We start from the raw sequence: 17106 nt of genomic DNA on the forward strand, positions 1-17106 counted from the left end.
AGGAATTACAGCCATAAAACACTTTTCTGGCAGTAAATAGCTTCTGAGAGCAGGAAAGAGATAAAAAGGGTCAATCGTTCATACATTATAGCTCTGGCATACTTCAATGAATGTGTCATTGAGAAGAGGGCATGAAACTGTAAAAACTGAAAAAGTAGCTGTAAACATAAAATAAAACCCTGTCACAACCAAAAAAGTCAGGACGACAGATACAATTGTTTTCTTTAACCACTTGCCGACCGCGCACTCATACCGCGCGTCGGCAAAGTGGCAGCTGCAGGACCAGCGGCGCAGTTCTGCGTCGCCGGCTGCAGGCTAATTAAACAGGAAGCAGCCGCTCGCGCGAGCGGCTGCTTCCTGTCAATTCACGGCGGGGGCTCCGTGAATAGCCTGCAGGCCGCCGATCGCGGCTCGCAGGCTACATGTAAACACAAGCGGAAATAATCCGCTTTGTTTACATTGTACGGCCGCAAGGCAGATCGGCGATCGCCGCCATGTGACGGGGACAGCCTGTCACTGGCTGCACAGGATGGATAGCGTCCTGTGCAGCCCGGATCACCAGGGGGGACAGGGAGGAGAGGGAGGGGAGAATCTCGGCACGGGGGGGGGGGGGGGGGCTTTGAGGTGCGGACCCCCCCCCCCCCGCAACACCCATCAGGCAGGAGCGATAAGACCCCCCCCCCCCCCCCAGCACATCATCCCCCTAGTGGGGAAAAAAAGGGGACGATCTGGTCGCTCTGCCTGCATTCTGATCTGTGCTGGGGGCTGTAGAGCCCACCCAGCACAGATCAGCTAAAACAGCGCTGGTCCTTAAGGGGGGGTAAAGAGTGGGTCCTCAAGAGGTCCTAAAGAGAGTCTGAAGCGAGAATAAATCTAGCTTCAGACCTCATAAATAGCAGGGGCATGTGTGTCCCTGCTAAAACGCCGCTATCACGTGGCTTAACGGGGGTCCCTTCACCCCCAAATCCCCTCGGTGCAGCGGGGGAGCGCTTCCTGGTTGGGGCAGGGCTAACCGCCGCAGCCCTGCCCCACGCACATCTGTCAGCGCGTATCTCCGCCTCTCCCCCGCCCCTCTCAGTCTTCCTTCACTGAGAGGGGCGGGGGAGAGGCGGCGATGCGCCGCTGATAGACGCGACTGGAGGCAGGGCTGCAGGAACGACTAAATCTACGACCAAGTATTGCGGGGGTGGGTTTGGGGGTGAAGGGACCCCCGTTTAGCGGCGCGATTTAGCGGTTTAGCAGGGGCACACGTGCCCCTGCTAACTATGAGCTCTGAAGCGAGATTTATTCTCGCTTCAGAGTCTCTTTAATAGTTTATTTTCACCTTGGATGTCTTTGAAGGACCACTATCGCAAAAACATTTTTTTTAAATGCATGCATATACATATGTATAAAATGTATATTTGTTTCACAGTAAAATGCACTATAATTTATTTTTTTTCTAAGTCTCTTGTCACCTGAAGTATGCAAATCTGACAGGCTTTGAACTAGTCTATCTTAAGCCTCTTTGCACAATGCAATTCCAATTTTTTTTTTTTTTTTATGATCTAATTTTTTTTTTTATTACGATTAAAAAATATAGCAGCATGCAGTACTTTTTTACTTCTGAATCAAAAATCGTATTGTATAAAAAATCGGAATTGCACTTGATGTGCAAGAGGTCTCAGGGAGAATTCTCAGGGTTTTCTTTCTTTTCAAAAGCACTTACTGAATTGCAGTTGCTCATTTTAGCTGCCAAAAAAAGCATGCAAGTGTATTGGGAGGGCAATAGGCATCATTATATAGATCCTTTTCAGGGAGAGCTTTTGTGAAAGGTAAAATACTGAAAATCCCCTATGAGGAGATGGACTAGTCCAAAACCGCTCCGATTTTTACTACCTACTGTAAGTGACCACAACATACTGTAGAAGTAACTTAATTTATGGTGCATTGTACTCTGGGAGAAATGTACTATTTTGTGCGATAGTGGCCCTTTAATAAAACAGTAGCTACTTCTTGCCCTGAAAAATTGATTTTTGCAGTAATTGTTGCAACATCATGTTTTTTTTTTCAAATAGATACTTGTAGTGCTGGTTTAACCACTTGCCGACCGCCCACAGCCCATGGGCGGCGGCAAAGTGGATCCCCTAAGGACCGCAATACGCCTTAAGGCGGTGCGTCCTTTTGCTACGCCGGGGGAGCGATCGCGTCTTTGATGACGCGCGCTTCCCCCGGCAACTGGCTCCGCCCACCCGCCGTAACATCCCGCCGGCCATACGGAAGCGCCGGCGGGATGTTAACCCCGCGATCGCCGCTACAAAGTGTATAATACACTTTGTAATGTATACAAAGTGTATTATACACGCTGCCTCCTGCCCTGGTGGTCCCAGTGTCCGAGGGACCACCAGGGCAGGCTGCAGCCACCCTAGTCTGCACCCAAACACACTGATCTGCCCCCCCCCCCTGCCCACTGATCGCCCACAGCACCCCTCAGACCCTGCCCACCCCCCAGACCCCTGTTTGCACACAATCACCCCCCTAATAACCCATCAATCACTCCCTGTCACTATCTGTCAACGCTATTTTTTTTGTATCCCCCCCCCCCCTGCCCCCTGCCCCCTCCTGATCACCCCCCCACCCCTCAGATTCTCCCCAGGACCCCCCCCCCCAGACCCCCCCCCCCCCCCTGTGTACTGTATGCATCTATCCCCCCTGATAACCTGTCAATCACCCATCAATCATCCATCAATCACCCCCCGTCACTGCCACCCAACAATCAGCCCCTAACCTGCCCCTTGCGGGCAATCTGATCACCCACCCACACCAATAGATCGCCCGCAGATCCGACATCAGATCACCTCCCAAATCCATTGTTTACATCTATTCTCTCCTCTAAACACCCACTAATTACCCATCAATCACCCCCTATCACCACCTGTCACTTTTACCTATCAGATCAGACCCTAATCTGCCCCTTGCGGGCACCCAATCACCCGCCCACACGCTCAGATTGCCCTCAGACCCCCCCTTATCAATTCGCCAGTGCATTAATTACATCTGTTCTTTCCTGTAATAACCCACTGATCACCTGTCAATCACCTGCCAATCACCTATCACCCATCAATCACCCCCTGTCACTGCCACCCATCAATCAGCCCCTAACCTGCCCCTTGCGGGCAATCTGATCACCCACCCACACCAATAGATCGCCCGCAGATCCGACATCAGATCACCTCCCAAATCCATTGTTTACATCTATTCTCTCCTCTAAACACCCACTAATTACCCATCAATCACCCCCTATCACCACCTGTCACTTTTACCTATCAGATCAGACCCTAATCTGCCCCTTGCGGGCACCCAATCACCCGCCAACACGCTCAGATTGCCCTCTGACCCCCCCTTATCAATTCACCAGTGCATTAATTACATCTGTTCTTCCCTGTAATAACCCACTGATCACCTGTCAATCACCTGCCAATCACCTATCACCCATCAATCACCCCCTGTCACTGCCACCCATCAATCAGCCCCTGTCACTGCCACCCATCAATCAGTCCCTAACCTGCCCCTTGCGGGCAATCTGATCACCCACACCATCCGATCGCCTGCAGACCCGCAGTCAGATCACCTCCCAAGTGCATTGCATCTGTTCTCTCCTCTAAACACCCACTAATTACCCATCAATCACCCCCTGTCACTGCTACCCATCAGATTAGACCCCCATCTGCCCCTAGGGCACCCAATCACCCGCCCACACCCTCAGACCCCAGCCCTGATCACCTCGCCATTGCATTACTTGCATCTATTCCCCCCACTACTCACACCTTGAGACACCCATCAATCACCTCCTGTCACCCCCTAGCACACCTACCCATCAGATCAGGCCCTAATTTGCCCCGTGTGGGCTCCTGATCACTCGGCCAAACCCTCAGATCCCCCTCAGACCCCCTTCCGATCACCTCCCCAGTGCATTGAGTGCATCTATTTTCCCCTCTAATCACCCCCTGAGACACCCATCAATCACCTCCTGTCACCCCCCTAGCACTCCTATCCATCAGATCAGGCCCAATACAACCGGTCATCTAAAAGGCCACCCTGCTTATGACCGGTTCCACAAAATTCGGCCCCTCATAGACCACCTGTCATCAAAATTTGCAGATGCTTATACCCCTGAACAGTCATTTTGAGACATTTGGTTTCCAGACTACTCACGGTTTTGGGCCCGTAAAATGCCAGGGCGGTATAGGAACCCCACAAGTGACCCCATTTTAGAAAAAAGACACCCCAAGGTATTCTGTTAGGTGTATGACGAGTTCATAGAAGATTTTATTTTTTGTCAAAAGTTAGCGGAAATTGATTTTTATTGGGTTTTTTTCACAAAGTGTCATTTTTCACTAACTTGTGACTAAAAATAAAATCTTCTATGACCTCGCCATACACCTAACGGAATACCTTGGGGTGTCTTCTTTCTAAAATGGGGTCACTTGTGGGGTTCCAATACTGCCCTGGCATTTTAGGGGCCCTAAACCGTGAGGAGTAGTCTAGAAAACAAATGCCTCAAAATGACCTGTGAATAGGACGTTGGGCCCCTTAGCGCACCTAGGCTGCAAAAAAGTGTCACACATGTGGTATCGCCGTACTCAAGAGAAGTAGTATAATGTGTTTTGGGGTGTATTTTTACACATACCCATGCTGGGTGGGAGAAATCTCTCTGTAAATGGACAATTGTGTGTAAAAAAAATCAAACAATTGTCATGTACAGAGATATTTCTACCACCCAGCATGGGTATGTGTAAAATTACACCACAAAACACATTATACTACTTCTCCTGAGTACGGCGGTACCACATGTGTGGCACTTTTTTACACCCTAAGTGCGCTAAGGGGCCCAAAGTCCAATGAGTACCTTTAGGATTTCACAGGTCATTTTGCGACATTTGGTTTCAAGACTACTCCTCATGGTTTAGGGCCCCTAAAATGCCAGGGCAGTATAGGAACCCCACAAATGACCCCATTCTAGAAAGGAGACACCCAAAGGTATTCCGTTAGGAGTATGGTGAGTTCATAGAAGATTTTTTTTTTGTCACAAGTTAGCGGAATATGACACTTTGTGAAGAAAAACAATTCAAATCAATTTCCGCTAACTTGTGGCAAAAATAAAATCTTCTATGAACTCACCATACTCCTAACGGAATACCTTGGGGTGTCTACTTTGTAAAATGGGGTCATTAGTGGGGTTCCTATACTGCCCTGGCATTTTAGGGGCCCTAAACCGTGAGGAGTAGTCTTGAAACAAAAATGACCTGTAAAATCCTAAAGGTACTCATTGGACTTTGGGCCCTTTAGCGCAGTTAGGGTGCAAAAAAGTGCCACACATGTGGTATTGCCGTACTCGGGAGAAGTAGTATAATGTGTTTTGGGGTGTATTTTTACACATACCCATGCTGGGTGGGAGAAATACCTCTGTAAATGACAATCTTTTGATTTTTTTTACACACAATTGTCCATTTACAGAGTTATTTCTCCCGCCCAGCATGGGTATGTGTAAAAATACATCCCAAAACACATTGTACTACTTCTCCCGAGTACGGCGATACCACATGTGTGGCACTTTTTTGCACCCTAACTGCGCTAAAGGGCCCAAAGTCCAATGAGTACCTTTAGGATATCACAGGTCATTTTGCGGAATTTGATTTCCAGACTACTCCTCATGGTTTAGGGCCCCTAAAATGCCAGGGCAGTATAGGAACCCCACAAATGACCCCATTTTAGAAAGAAGACACCCAAAGGTATTCAGTTAGGAGTATGGTGAGTTCATAGAAGTATTTATTTTTTTGTCACAAGTTAGCGGACATTGATTTTAATTGTTTTTTTTCAAAAGTGTCATGTTCCGCTAACTTGTGACAAAAAATAAAATCTTCTATCAACTCACCATACTCCTAACGGAATACCTTGGGGTGTCTTCTGTCTAAAATGGGGTCATTTGTGGGGTTCCTATACTGCCCTGGCATTTTAGGGGCCCTAAACCATGAGGAGTAGTCTTGAAACCAAATGTCGCAAAATGACCTGTGAAATCCTAAAGGTACTCATTGGACTTTGGGCCCCTTAGCGCAGTTAGGGTGCAAAAAAGTGCCACACATGTGGTATCGCCGTACTCAGGAGAAGTAGTATAATGTGTTTTGTGGTGTATTTTTACACATACCCATGCTGGGTGGGAGGAATAACTCTGTAAATGGACAATTGTGTGTAAAAGAAATAAAAAAATTGTCATTTACAGAGATATCTCTCCCACCCAGCATGGGTATGTGTAAAAATACACCCCAAAACACATTATAGTACTTCTACTGAGTATGGCAATACCACATGTGTGGCACTTTTTTGCAGCCTAACTGCGCTAAGGGGTCCAAAGTCCAATGAGCACCTTTAGGCTTTACAGGGGTGCTTACAATTTAGCACCCCCCAAAATGTCAGGACAGTAAACACACCCCACAAATGACCCCATTTTGGAAAGTAGACACTTCAAGGTATTCAGAGAGGGGCATGGTGAGTCCGTGGCAGATTTCATTTTTTTTGTCGCAAGTTAGCAGAAATGGAAACTTTTTTTTTTTTTGTCACAAAGTGTCATTTTCCGCTTACTTGTGACAAAAAATAATATCTTCTATGAACTCACTATGCCTCTCAGTGAATACTTTGGGATGTCTTCTTTCCAAAATGGGGTCATTTGGGGGGTATTTATACTATCCTGGAATTCTAGCCCCTCATGAAACATGACAGGGGGTCAGAAAAGTCATAGATGCTTGAAAATGGGAAAATTCACTTTTTGCACCATAGTTTGTAAACGCTATAACTTTTACCCAAACCAATAAATATACACTGAATGGGTTTTTTTTTGTCAAAAACATGTTTGTCCACATTTTTCGCGCTGCATGTATACAGAAATTTTACTTTATTTGAAAAATGTCAGCACAGAAAGTTAAAAAAATAATTTTTTTGCCAAAATTCATGTCTTTTTTGATGAATATAATAAAAAGTAAAAATCGCAGGAGCAATCAAATAGCACCAAAAGAAAGCTTTATTAGTGACAAGAAAAGGAGCCAAAATTCATTTAGGTGGTAGGTTGTATGAGCGAGCAATCAACCGTGAAAACTGCAGTGGTCTGAATGGGAAAAAAAGTGCCTGGTCCTTAAGGGGTAGAAAGACTGTGGTCCTCAAGTGGTTAATGTATGTAGATGTTTACCTTTTTTTTTTTTTTTTTTTTTTTTTGAGTTGTATTTGAGAAATAAACTGAGGTGAGAAGAAAAAAATGCATACTTACCTCAATATTGGGAAGCCTCTGGACGGTCCCGAGGTTTCCTGGATCCTCATTGTGCCCGCCATACTAGCGCAGGGTCTTTCTATACCGATTTGACTTGCACCATTTGTATAGGTTTCATCTGGTTGTGAGTGTGGCTGTGGATGAGCGCAGCTGGAATGGGCATGCGTAAGCAAGGTCCACGCCTGCCCAGTAGCGCTTGTATACATAGAAATAAAGCTCTGCCCTGGTGGCTTCGTTCTGCTGGGCAAACGTGGACCTTACTCGCACATGTTCAGTCAGGATGTGCTTGTTTACAACAGTGAGCATCGCCAGAACATCAAAAGCATCCTTGAAGCCTCTGGGCTATGCAGAGGTTCGCAGCTACTGATGGAAGAATCTAATTTTTTTTTTTCTCTCAATTCAAGTGTACCTTAATTTACTTTGTCCTCGATACAGGGTCACTTTAATATCCTTATTACACCAATGCTGCTACTAATACATAACTAGGTACAACAAGGTGCTAGCCAAAATTGCAGGCTGTGCATTGATTAGGTCAGGCCAGCTTGTGACTTGAATAGCAATCACTGTCAGTTCTTCACAAATGGCTGAACACAGACATGAATGGAATTTCTGAAGTCTTAGGGGCAATGTTAAATTAATAGAGGGAGAATGTCTGGAATTCCTGTTTAAATGACACTAGTTCCAATTTATTAGCTATTTCTGCCAAATCATGGATCATAAAAATCTCAGGTTTTCATTTGCATTTGAGATGTGGAGTCCAGTACAAAAATCATTTGACTCCTTAGTTTATGAAACCACCGACTCCAGGTACCCCAAATTTGCTCCCACTCCCACTGGTAGACACCACTGTATTGTTATGAAAGTAACCCCCTGTAGTTTGTTTGTAACAACTAGTGATGATCAATGAATTGCAAATTATTTTCAAGTTAATGCAGATTTGATTGCAGTTTGGATGCATAGTAAAACTGGATCGGCTGCAGATGCAATTTTTTTAGTCTGCATACTCAAGCTGCAACCAAACTTGCTTTAATAGCATTTTAATGATAATCTCTAGTAACAGAGTTTCATAAAGTTAAATATTTATGTAGCTTTAAAATCTAATTTTTATTTCATTTATTTTTGTGAAAAGTCTGATTCGTAAAGATTTCCGTGGTCAAACCTAGAAGCAGAAAAAAAAATTCCACATGCATCTCATGGCAAAGAATGGGGATTGTTATTTTGTTATAGATGGCAATATTTGCAGTACAGTACTGTGTAGACGAATGTACATTTCACTTTTATTTTGCTTTTATTGAATTAAAAGAATGTTTGTCTCTTTTTTATTATGACACTTTTCAATCTGATTTATTACAGGGAGGCGAGATTGTGACAGTTGATCCAAAATTGGTACATGTGGTGCTAGTAGATGAATCTTTCTTAGAGCCAGAGGTGATCTATATATATATTTTTTTTCCTTTAAATTAGTTTTTACTCAGTATTAGCATAACTATTGAAATAAACCTGAGTCACTTCAGCTGCTCAGATTGCTAGCATTAATTCTAAACACTTTTCAGATTCCGTGCCTTGGTTCTAGATGACAGAACCAAATAACCACCATCATCCTAAATGCTAATACACACTCTTGTCTTTAATACCCTGCACTCTACTGGTGTGAATGGGCTCCATAGATTGTATAGAAAAGACAGGACATGAGCTGAATAAGGGCCTGTTTCCACTACACGCAGATTGGATGCAGAAAAACTGACTCCAATGAATGCCTATGGGAAAATCTGCATCAGAAAAATCGCATTTAGGCCTGAAACACACCAGAGGAGTTTTTCTGAGCGTTTTGAGTTTTTAAATCTGCTGTTAAGGTTATCCTATGTGTCTGTGCACACTGGAGCAATGAGGTTTTGTAAAAAAAACCCATAGCATTACATTGGGAAGAGGTTTTGAAACCTCTAAAAGCTCTTCCCAATGTAATGCTATGGTGTTTTTTACAAAACCTCATTGCTCCAGTGTGCACAGACACATAGGATAACATTAGCAGCAGATTTAAAAATTTAAAACGCTCAGAAAAACTCCTCTGGTGTGTTTCAGGCCTTAGTGGAAACAGGCCTATAGGCATTCATTGGAGTCAGTTTTTCTGCATCCAATCTACGTGTATTGGAAACAGACCCTAAATGTATTGCTGAGTTCTGTTCACCACTTGGCAATACTGGTGATACGAAGGAGCCCTTAAAAGCTAGAAACTGCTTTGGTGGCACATTTGAATATGAATGAAAACTAGAATATAAATTTGTAGCAGAACAGCAGCTCCCTATTAATAGGATTGAGTTTTCTGAAGTGATAGCTGTGTTTTTATTTGGCAACTAGCCCTTATTATTTGTATCCTCACTTTTTAACTACATAATACAACAATTTACTAACCCTCTCATATGCAGACTAAGCTTGTAGATTAATTTGTAAATAATGAATTAAATACTGTATTTTTCACTTTAATGGTTATCCAATATTTTATGCTGTCTTTAGTAGTGTAATTTTGTTTGATGTATGTACAACAGACTTGGTTCATTATCAATCTTTTGCAGGATTCACAAGTTAAAGCAACAAAAGCATCAAAAACAAAGAGGAGAAAAGAAAATACAGATGGGAAAGAAAGCCGCAGAAGAAAAATAACTGATGCAGAAGGGGATTCATCGGCAAAGAAGCAGAAAGCGGAGAAGAAAGTGGACAGCAATGGTGGCGAGTCTTGTGAGGTCAATCAGGGACCCTGGAAAGGAAGTGGCAGTGCTGAGCCTGCTACAGATCCAAGATCCAAACAAATGCTGCACTTTGTTCCACAGATCAACCCAAATATTCGCTTTGCAACTTACACCAAAGAGAATGGGCGCACTTTGGTTGTGCAGGATCAGCCTGTTGCTGATGGGACCTCCACCCCATATCCATCATTTAATGTGATGGCCACTCAGACCCCGTCTTGGTCCGAAGCAGCGAGATCTGGGAGCAAAGTTGACAGCGTTGAATGCGCACCGGAAAGTGTGACAGCAAGTGGACCTACCCCAACCACAGTACGGATTTCTGACTCTGCTCTTCCTAGTGTGGCTGCAGAGGAAAATAAGAAAACTGGATGGGCTATTGGAGAGGTATTTATTTCTTTTAATAGATGGAAAGTTTATCACTATGGCTCTAAACCTGAAGCTTAGAAGTAGTGCTGTCTCAAAGTGAAGTATGCTCAAAACACCTCTTAGGCCTCTTGCACACTGCATGCGATTCCGATTCAGATTCCGCTTTTTAATCAGTTTTTACATCCGATTCAGATTCCGATTTGCAGTGTGCAGGGAGCAAACTGCAAATCTGAATCGGAAATAAAAACAGATTAAAAAGCGGAATCTGAATCTGAATCGCTTGCAGTGTGCAAGAGGCCTTACAGCTGTACCTCTTTGGGGAGATTTTTCAAGACCAGTGCAAATACCGCGGTTTCCAGGTGGAAACCTTGCTTTTACAGCTAAAAGTTGACTTGTAGCTCCGAGACATGTTCCTTTATTCTTTTCAGTCATATTAATGTGTCCCTCTTCTGTTTAGTATGTTTTTATATTGTAACTGTTGGAGTGACCTGTCCAGACTACAGGTACACGTGTTACAAATAGCACTGAGCCCAACTCTGTATATTTCCCTGTAGCATTCTTTGGTTGTACATAGACTATATGTCTTCATAGATCATATTAAGTAAGACTGGTCTAGGAGAAGTTAGGACCCTTCACCAGTGCATGCGTTCCCAGCTGATATATATATTTGCAGGCCATGCGTTTTCTGATCAGCAGGGCAATCTACCCCCAAATGCAAATGTGCTGTATGTGGCTTTTGTTTCTGCTTAATTCACTGAGAATGTTTTGCACACAGAATGAAGAGGTGTTGTCTTTCTCCCATAAACCCAGTTTAGGTAGAGGATGAATAATGTGTAATAGGCCAAGCTTCCCCTCATTTCCCCTGCACATTATGTTAAACTGTACATTTGCTCTCAGATGTACCCAGAGTTGGATTTCCCAAGGCATATTTCTAGGGTCCGGCAGGTGTTCAGAGAGCATGTGTGCTTTCTCTACAAGTGTTCTCCTAACCAAGGCTGAACTGTTAGGCAGCTTTCTGCATGTCACCTGAGTACTAGGTAATCAGACAAGCAGGCCGCTGGAGCATTGCTAGTTCATGTTTATGTAAAGGAGAACTATGTTTTAACAGGACTTAATAAATCCCTTCAAGGTAGTCGGATTAATAAATCCCTTCAAGGGAGTGGGATTATTGATGCATTACATTTTCATTATTAGGTGGTATAGTAGATGCAAATGTGACCTTACCTAACTTTCCCCAAAGCGTATTTATCTTCAACCTTCCTGGCGGTAAGCCCGAGCTGAGCTCGGGCTATGCCGCACAGGAGTACTTCTCAGGCCCTGCTGGACCGATTTGCTTACTTTTTTTTTTTTTTTTTGCAACACGCAGCTAGCACTTTGCTTGCTGCGTGTGCATTCCGATCGCCTCCGCTCTGAATCGGTGCTGATCGGCCAATCAGTGCCAGGCAGCGCTGAGTGGTGGATCGGGGCTCCCTTAGACATCCATGACGTCGGTGACGTCATCCTGCTCCGTCACCATGACGGCGGGGGAAGCTCTTCAGGAAAGCCCGTTCTTTGAACGGGATTTCCTGATCAAAGATTGCCGGAGGCAATTGAAGCAGGCGGGGGATGCCGCTGTACAGCGGCTATCATGTAGCGAGCCCTAGGCTCGCTACATGATTTAAAAAAAATAAAAAAATAGTGCTGCGCTGTCCCCTGGCGGTTTCTAATAGACCGCCAGGAGGGTTAAAGAACAAGCGACACCCATGCTAACCTAGAAATAAAAACTACATATGTAAGTAGATAAATACTACCTCTACTTACATAACCGATGTATTGTGCTATCCACGTAATGATTCCTGTGAATTTTATAAAGGAAAAGCAGAAAATCCTTTCCTAGGCAGTGGCTATTAGGCCAAGCTAATGCTGACATCATATCCTCCCTGACTCTTGTTTTCCCCCCTCCCTTCTCTTGCTCATTGTGTATTCATTAGCTGCCCTCCTCCCAGAGTCTTTTTTTTTTTTTTACACATCCAATCACTGAGTCACCTCAGCCTTGCTTGTAAACACAAGTGATCAGCTAGGAAGGGAAATAAATGGAAGAGGAGGAATATATTATAGATAAAAAGAACTCCCAGCATTCAACTTTTTGGCACTGTTTGGCACTAGGGCCAGTGCTCCTATAGTATGTAATAACACCAAACCATAACAGCAGAAAAAAGTTTTGAATGCAGGATTAGCATCTTTATCACTTAATACACTCAGACCAGTTGCTGTTGAAATTTGATTTTTATGGTGACAATACCGCTTTAAAGAGACTCTGTAATGAAAAAAGTTCCCCTGGGGAGGTACTCACCTCGGTAGGAAAAAGCCTCTGGATCCTATTGAGGCTTCCCCCATCCTGTGTCCCACGGCGGTCTCGCTGCAGCCCATGGAACACACAGCCGACAATTTGTGAGGCTGTGCAATATTTACCTTTTGACTTGCTCCTGCGCAGTAGAGCAAACCGACAGAGATCGGCTATTTCCGTCTGTCTTCGAGCGGAGAGCCGATACTGTGCCTGCGCTGGAGCCAGGAAGGTAAATATTTACATACCCGCCGTTTGGGGAGCTTTATCACTGCCGCTGTGGGACACAGGAGGACGGTGGGAAGCCTCGATAGGATGCGGAGGCTTCACCCACCCGAGGTGAGTACCACCCCAGGGGAACTTTTTTTAGTTGCAGGTTTTCTTTAAATTACTTCCCTGACGTAATTGATTTTTAATAGTTTTGTGTTCAAATTTTGTTTCTAGTTATTGCATCTGTTTAGAAAGATAACCGTTCAAAAATCCAGCTTTATAAGCCATTTTCTTCCTTTTTTTTTTTTTTTTTTGTAGAGTTTCAAAAAGCCTGTACTGGGCAGCAGTGGTTTTGGGATGTCAGTCCAACATTCAACATTTGGAGAGAGCCAGAACCAATCAAATGGCACAATTCAAGGAAGCAAGTCTACTGGGTTCCAATTTGGGACTAGTGTTCAGGATGATTCAAAAGATACAGACCTGTCAAAAAATCTGTTTTTCCAGTGCATGTCTCAAACTGCCCCATCCAGTAACTACTTTACTTCCATATCAGAGAGTAGTGTAGAGGAATCTTCAAGCAAGGACCCATTCAAACAAATTAAAGAGGGTTTGTCTCCTAACCTGTTCAAGCCCAAGCCTATTGTTTCAGCAGAAAGTAAAGTAAATGCAAAACTGGCCTTTTTGGACTCTATGCCAAAACTCACTCCAGCATTTCCTGGAAAAGTACTTGCTGTACGTCCCCCTGAGACTCATGAAAATCTATTTTTGCAGCCACCAAAGCTATCACGTGAAGAACCATCAAATCCATTTTTGGCCTTTTCAACTACAAAGGACATATCACCATTTGGCTTTTCATCCCAGCCAGTTCAGAGTCCATTAACTGGTTCAGCTACGTCTTCTCTTTGGCCAGACAAGCCCAAAGCTGATGAATCAAGCTCTGTAATGAAAAGCAAACCTTTATTTCTTTCCACGGAGTCCTTAAAAAAGTTGCCTATTCCAACTGGTCCATTAATCAGCGAGTCCCTTCAAAGCTCTCCATTTTTGGGTAATGGGCGATCAAATTCTCCAGCAAATAGTTTGACTCAGCCTATTGAGATGCCAACATTGTCATCAAGTCCCACTGAAGATAAGCCTGCTATCGGATCTGGACAAGTGGACAACCCATTGTTAAGAACCTTCACTGCTCTGTCAAGTAGACTTCAGCCTGGTGTTGTTTCTTCTGCAGATTTTTCTCATGATGGGAAAGCAGCTTTTGAATCTGTTAATAGATTCACTCTTGATGAACGAAGTAGGACATCAAAACAAGATTCAGATTCTAGCACTAACAGTGACCTGAGTGACCTGAGTGATTCTGAAGAGCAGTTGAATGCTAGGGCTGGTTTTAAAGGGATCCCAGAACATCTTGTTGGTAGACTAGGACCTAATGGAGAGCATGGTGTTGACTTGCTGTTGGGAAAAGGCAGAGGAAAACAGGCAACAAGAGGAAGGCCGAGAACTGCTCCGCTCAAAGGTAGGATGGAAAAGCAGCAAAATTACAGTACAGTAAATTGGTGTTAGCACAGTTTGAAAATGTAATTACCCATTTAAATGTAGGCTATATATTACACCTGAACGATTTTAGGAATACATTGAATTGAGCTATTTCTGTCCGAAATCGCAATTTTGATTTGATTCACAATTTTCTTAAAAAAATGTCTTTGTGCACCCTCTATGCCTTTGTGCCCCTTTTTGTCTCTCTCTGTGCCCCCTCTGGGTCTCTCTCTTGCCCCTTTGTGTCTCTCTTCGTGCCCATTTTTTCTGTGTGCTCCCTCTGGGTCTCTCTGTGTTGCCTCTGTCCCCCAAGCTGTGGCAGTGCTGGACATACCTTCCAGCACGAGTCCAGTGATTCCTGTCTATCCACTTTGCCTCCTGCAGGCTCTAATGCATGGCATACTTCCTGTATGTCTTGTGACATACAGGAACCCAAGAAGTATGCCGCACACAAGAGCCAGCAGACGGTGATAGAGGATCGACAATGTTGGACTCTTGCGGAAGGTATGTCCAACACTGCCTATGCTGCGGGCCGCACGTGATGGGACTTGGGGGAAGTTTTAAGCCGCTTCTTCAAACTTCCCCCATGCCTAAATTACGTCATAGCTGAAATCACCATTTTTATGATTATGAAATCATGATCGTGGTGATCGTGATTTTGGTTTAAATTAAATGTATCTTTCAGGTCTACTATATATTGTGTATACAGTAGTTAGGTGTATAGTAGTATGACCTTTTAACATTTGTATATATTTTCTTCTATTATAGTAGGGCAATCAGTTTTAAAAGATGTGAGCAAAGTAAGAAAGCTGAAGCAGTCTGGAGAACCCTTTCTTCAAGATGGATCTTGCATCAATGTGGCACCACATTTGCACAAGTGTCGGGAGTGCAGATTAGAACGTTACCGGAAGTTTAAAGAGCAAGATCAGGATGATTCCACTGTGGCATGTCGTTTTTTTCACTTCAGGAGGTATGTTCTAACCAGAACTATTTTTCTGAAAAGCATCACATTGTCCTTAGTCTGCTCAGAAAACTAGAAGAACCATTTTGCTTTCATCAAGTCGTGTGATGAATAGAAGGTAAATGCAATGACATTGAGTTGTAAGGTTGGAGATCACTAGAGAACATAACTGATCAAACAAACTTGGGCTGAATAACCTTAAGGGAGGTGTGTAAACTGAGTAAGGTTTTGAGGGTTCAGGTTTGCTACATCACTTGTGTTCTGCAACCTTAGTGAATTATCCCTGGTCTCACTCAGCAGTTTATTGCTAGAAGCACTCCACTCCACTAGTCTGTATGTAGCTTCTCTATGGACTTTTTGCTGAATTACTGGTGAGTGAAATTCTATACCTAGACACAAAAGCCACCTGCTAATCACAGATTATACCAAAGAACAAATCTATATTAAGCACAAGATGCCATAAAGACCAATCCACCTATTCGTCCGGAATTTGTTGCTGCATACCCCTTTGCATGGTAACATTTGTGTAGTCTGTGAAGCCATGGTGTCCTGCGGCTGTGAGCAGGATGTGGTCGCAGGGGTGTAAGGTGCTGGGAACAGGGTCCTGTTGGTTGTCCCATCAGTACAGGTTGGAAGGCTTGGCAGGCATCAAGGTTCACATGCTCGCACCACACTGGCTTCCTTGGCCACATCCACATACGTGTTACGCCCCTGTCATGTGGGCTTCCTCAGTGTGAATCCAGTAAGAGTTACCGCTGCCTGAACTGCTCTACATTTTCTTTGAACGGTAATTTTACTATTTTTTTTTTTATTTTATTTTTTTTTTTTTTTTAATGTATGGCAACATTTGTTACTGAACCATCTATTAGTCTGGCTTTCCCTAGGATCTTTTCCTTCTTGTTAGAAGCTGTGTACAGTGTAAGGCTCAGGCTTTCCACTTCCGTTAATTGGCCAGATAATTGAGTTAATGTGTTCTGTCCAGGTTGATTTTCACAAGAAAAGGAATCCTCCGTGTGGAAGGCTTCCTAAGTCCCCGGCAAAGTGATTCAGAAGCAATGCGGCTGTGGGTTCCCTCATCTGTTCCTGCTGAAGGCATTGACTTGGAGACCTCTAAATATATACTTGCTAATGTTGGAGATCAGTTTTGTCAGTTGGTGATGTCAGAGAAAGAAGCCATGATGATGGTGGAGCCCCAGCGTAAGTAGATTGCTTTACTGTAGCATTACTGTTGCCTTTGTATGCGCTCACACTGTAAGTTGCATGCTTATTCTAGAGGATGGGAGAGGAAAGTCCTTACTGCTCCAGTAGGCCTAGAGATGGGAGAGGTTTACTGTGTGGCCTTATGTGTTGATAACTGACGTTCATTTCAAAGATAAAATATATTTTATAATGAAAACACATTCTAACAGGCACTGTGCCTGCTACACAGGTGGATTGTGGTAGAGTGATGTAATTGGACATGTAAAATTATATATGTAGGCCAGGTAACACAGGGACATGTATGCTGCTTACTAGTCTAAACCAATTACAATAATCCAAATGACAAAATTAAGTATAGCTATATCCATCATCCAGGAGTAACAAAAGTAAGCCAGTTTGCAAAATACAGTATGCCTTTTATAGTTGAATAAAAACCAAGACTTTTGGGCCATAAAATGGCCTCTTCAAGCGTTTGTTT

At 43.8% G+C, this 17106-nt stretch overlaps 1 protein-coding gene across 1 annotated transcript in view; it reads left to right on the plus strand.

The window, feature by feature from the left end:
• KDM3B (lysine demethylase 3B) overlaps positions 1-17106 on the plus strand; it is an 81352-nt gene that overhangs the window by 20102 nt on the left and 44144 nt on the right. The window contains exons 6-10 of the mRNA XM_068277026.1: positions 8651-8725; positions 9868-10422; positions 13256-14447; positions 15236-15437; positions 16411-16625. Coding sequence (XP_068133127.1) covers positions 8651-8725; positions 9868-10422; positions 13256-14447; positions 15236-15437; positions 16411-16625 — 2239 coding nt within the window. The remainder of the gene's footprint in view (positions 1-8650; positions 8726-9867; positions 10423-13255; positions 14448-15235; positions 15438-16410; positions 16626-17106) is intronic.

Source organism: Hyperolius riggenbachi, chromosome 3 (assembly GCF_040937935.1).
Source record: "Hyperolius riggenbachi isolate aHypRig1 chromosome 3, aHypRig1.pri, whole genome shotgun sequence".
Classification (NCBI taxonomy): Eukaryota; Metazoa; Chordata; class Amphibia; order Anura; family Hyperoliidae; genus Hyperolius; species Hyperolius riggenbachi.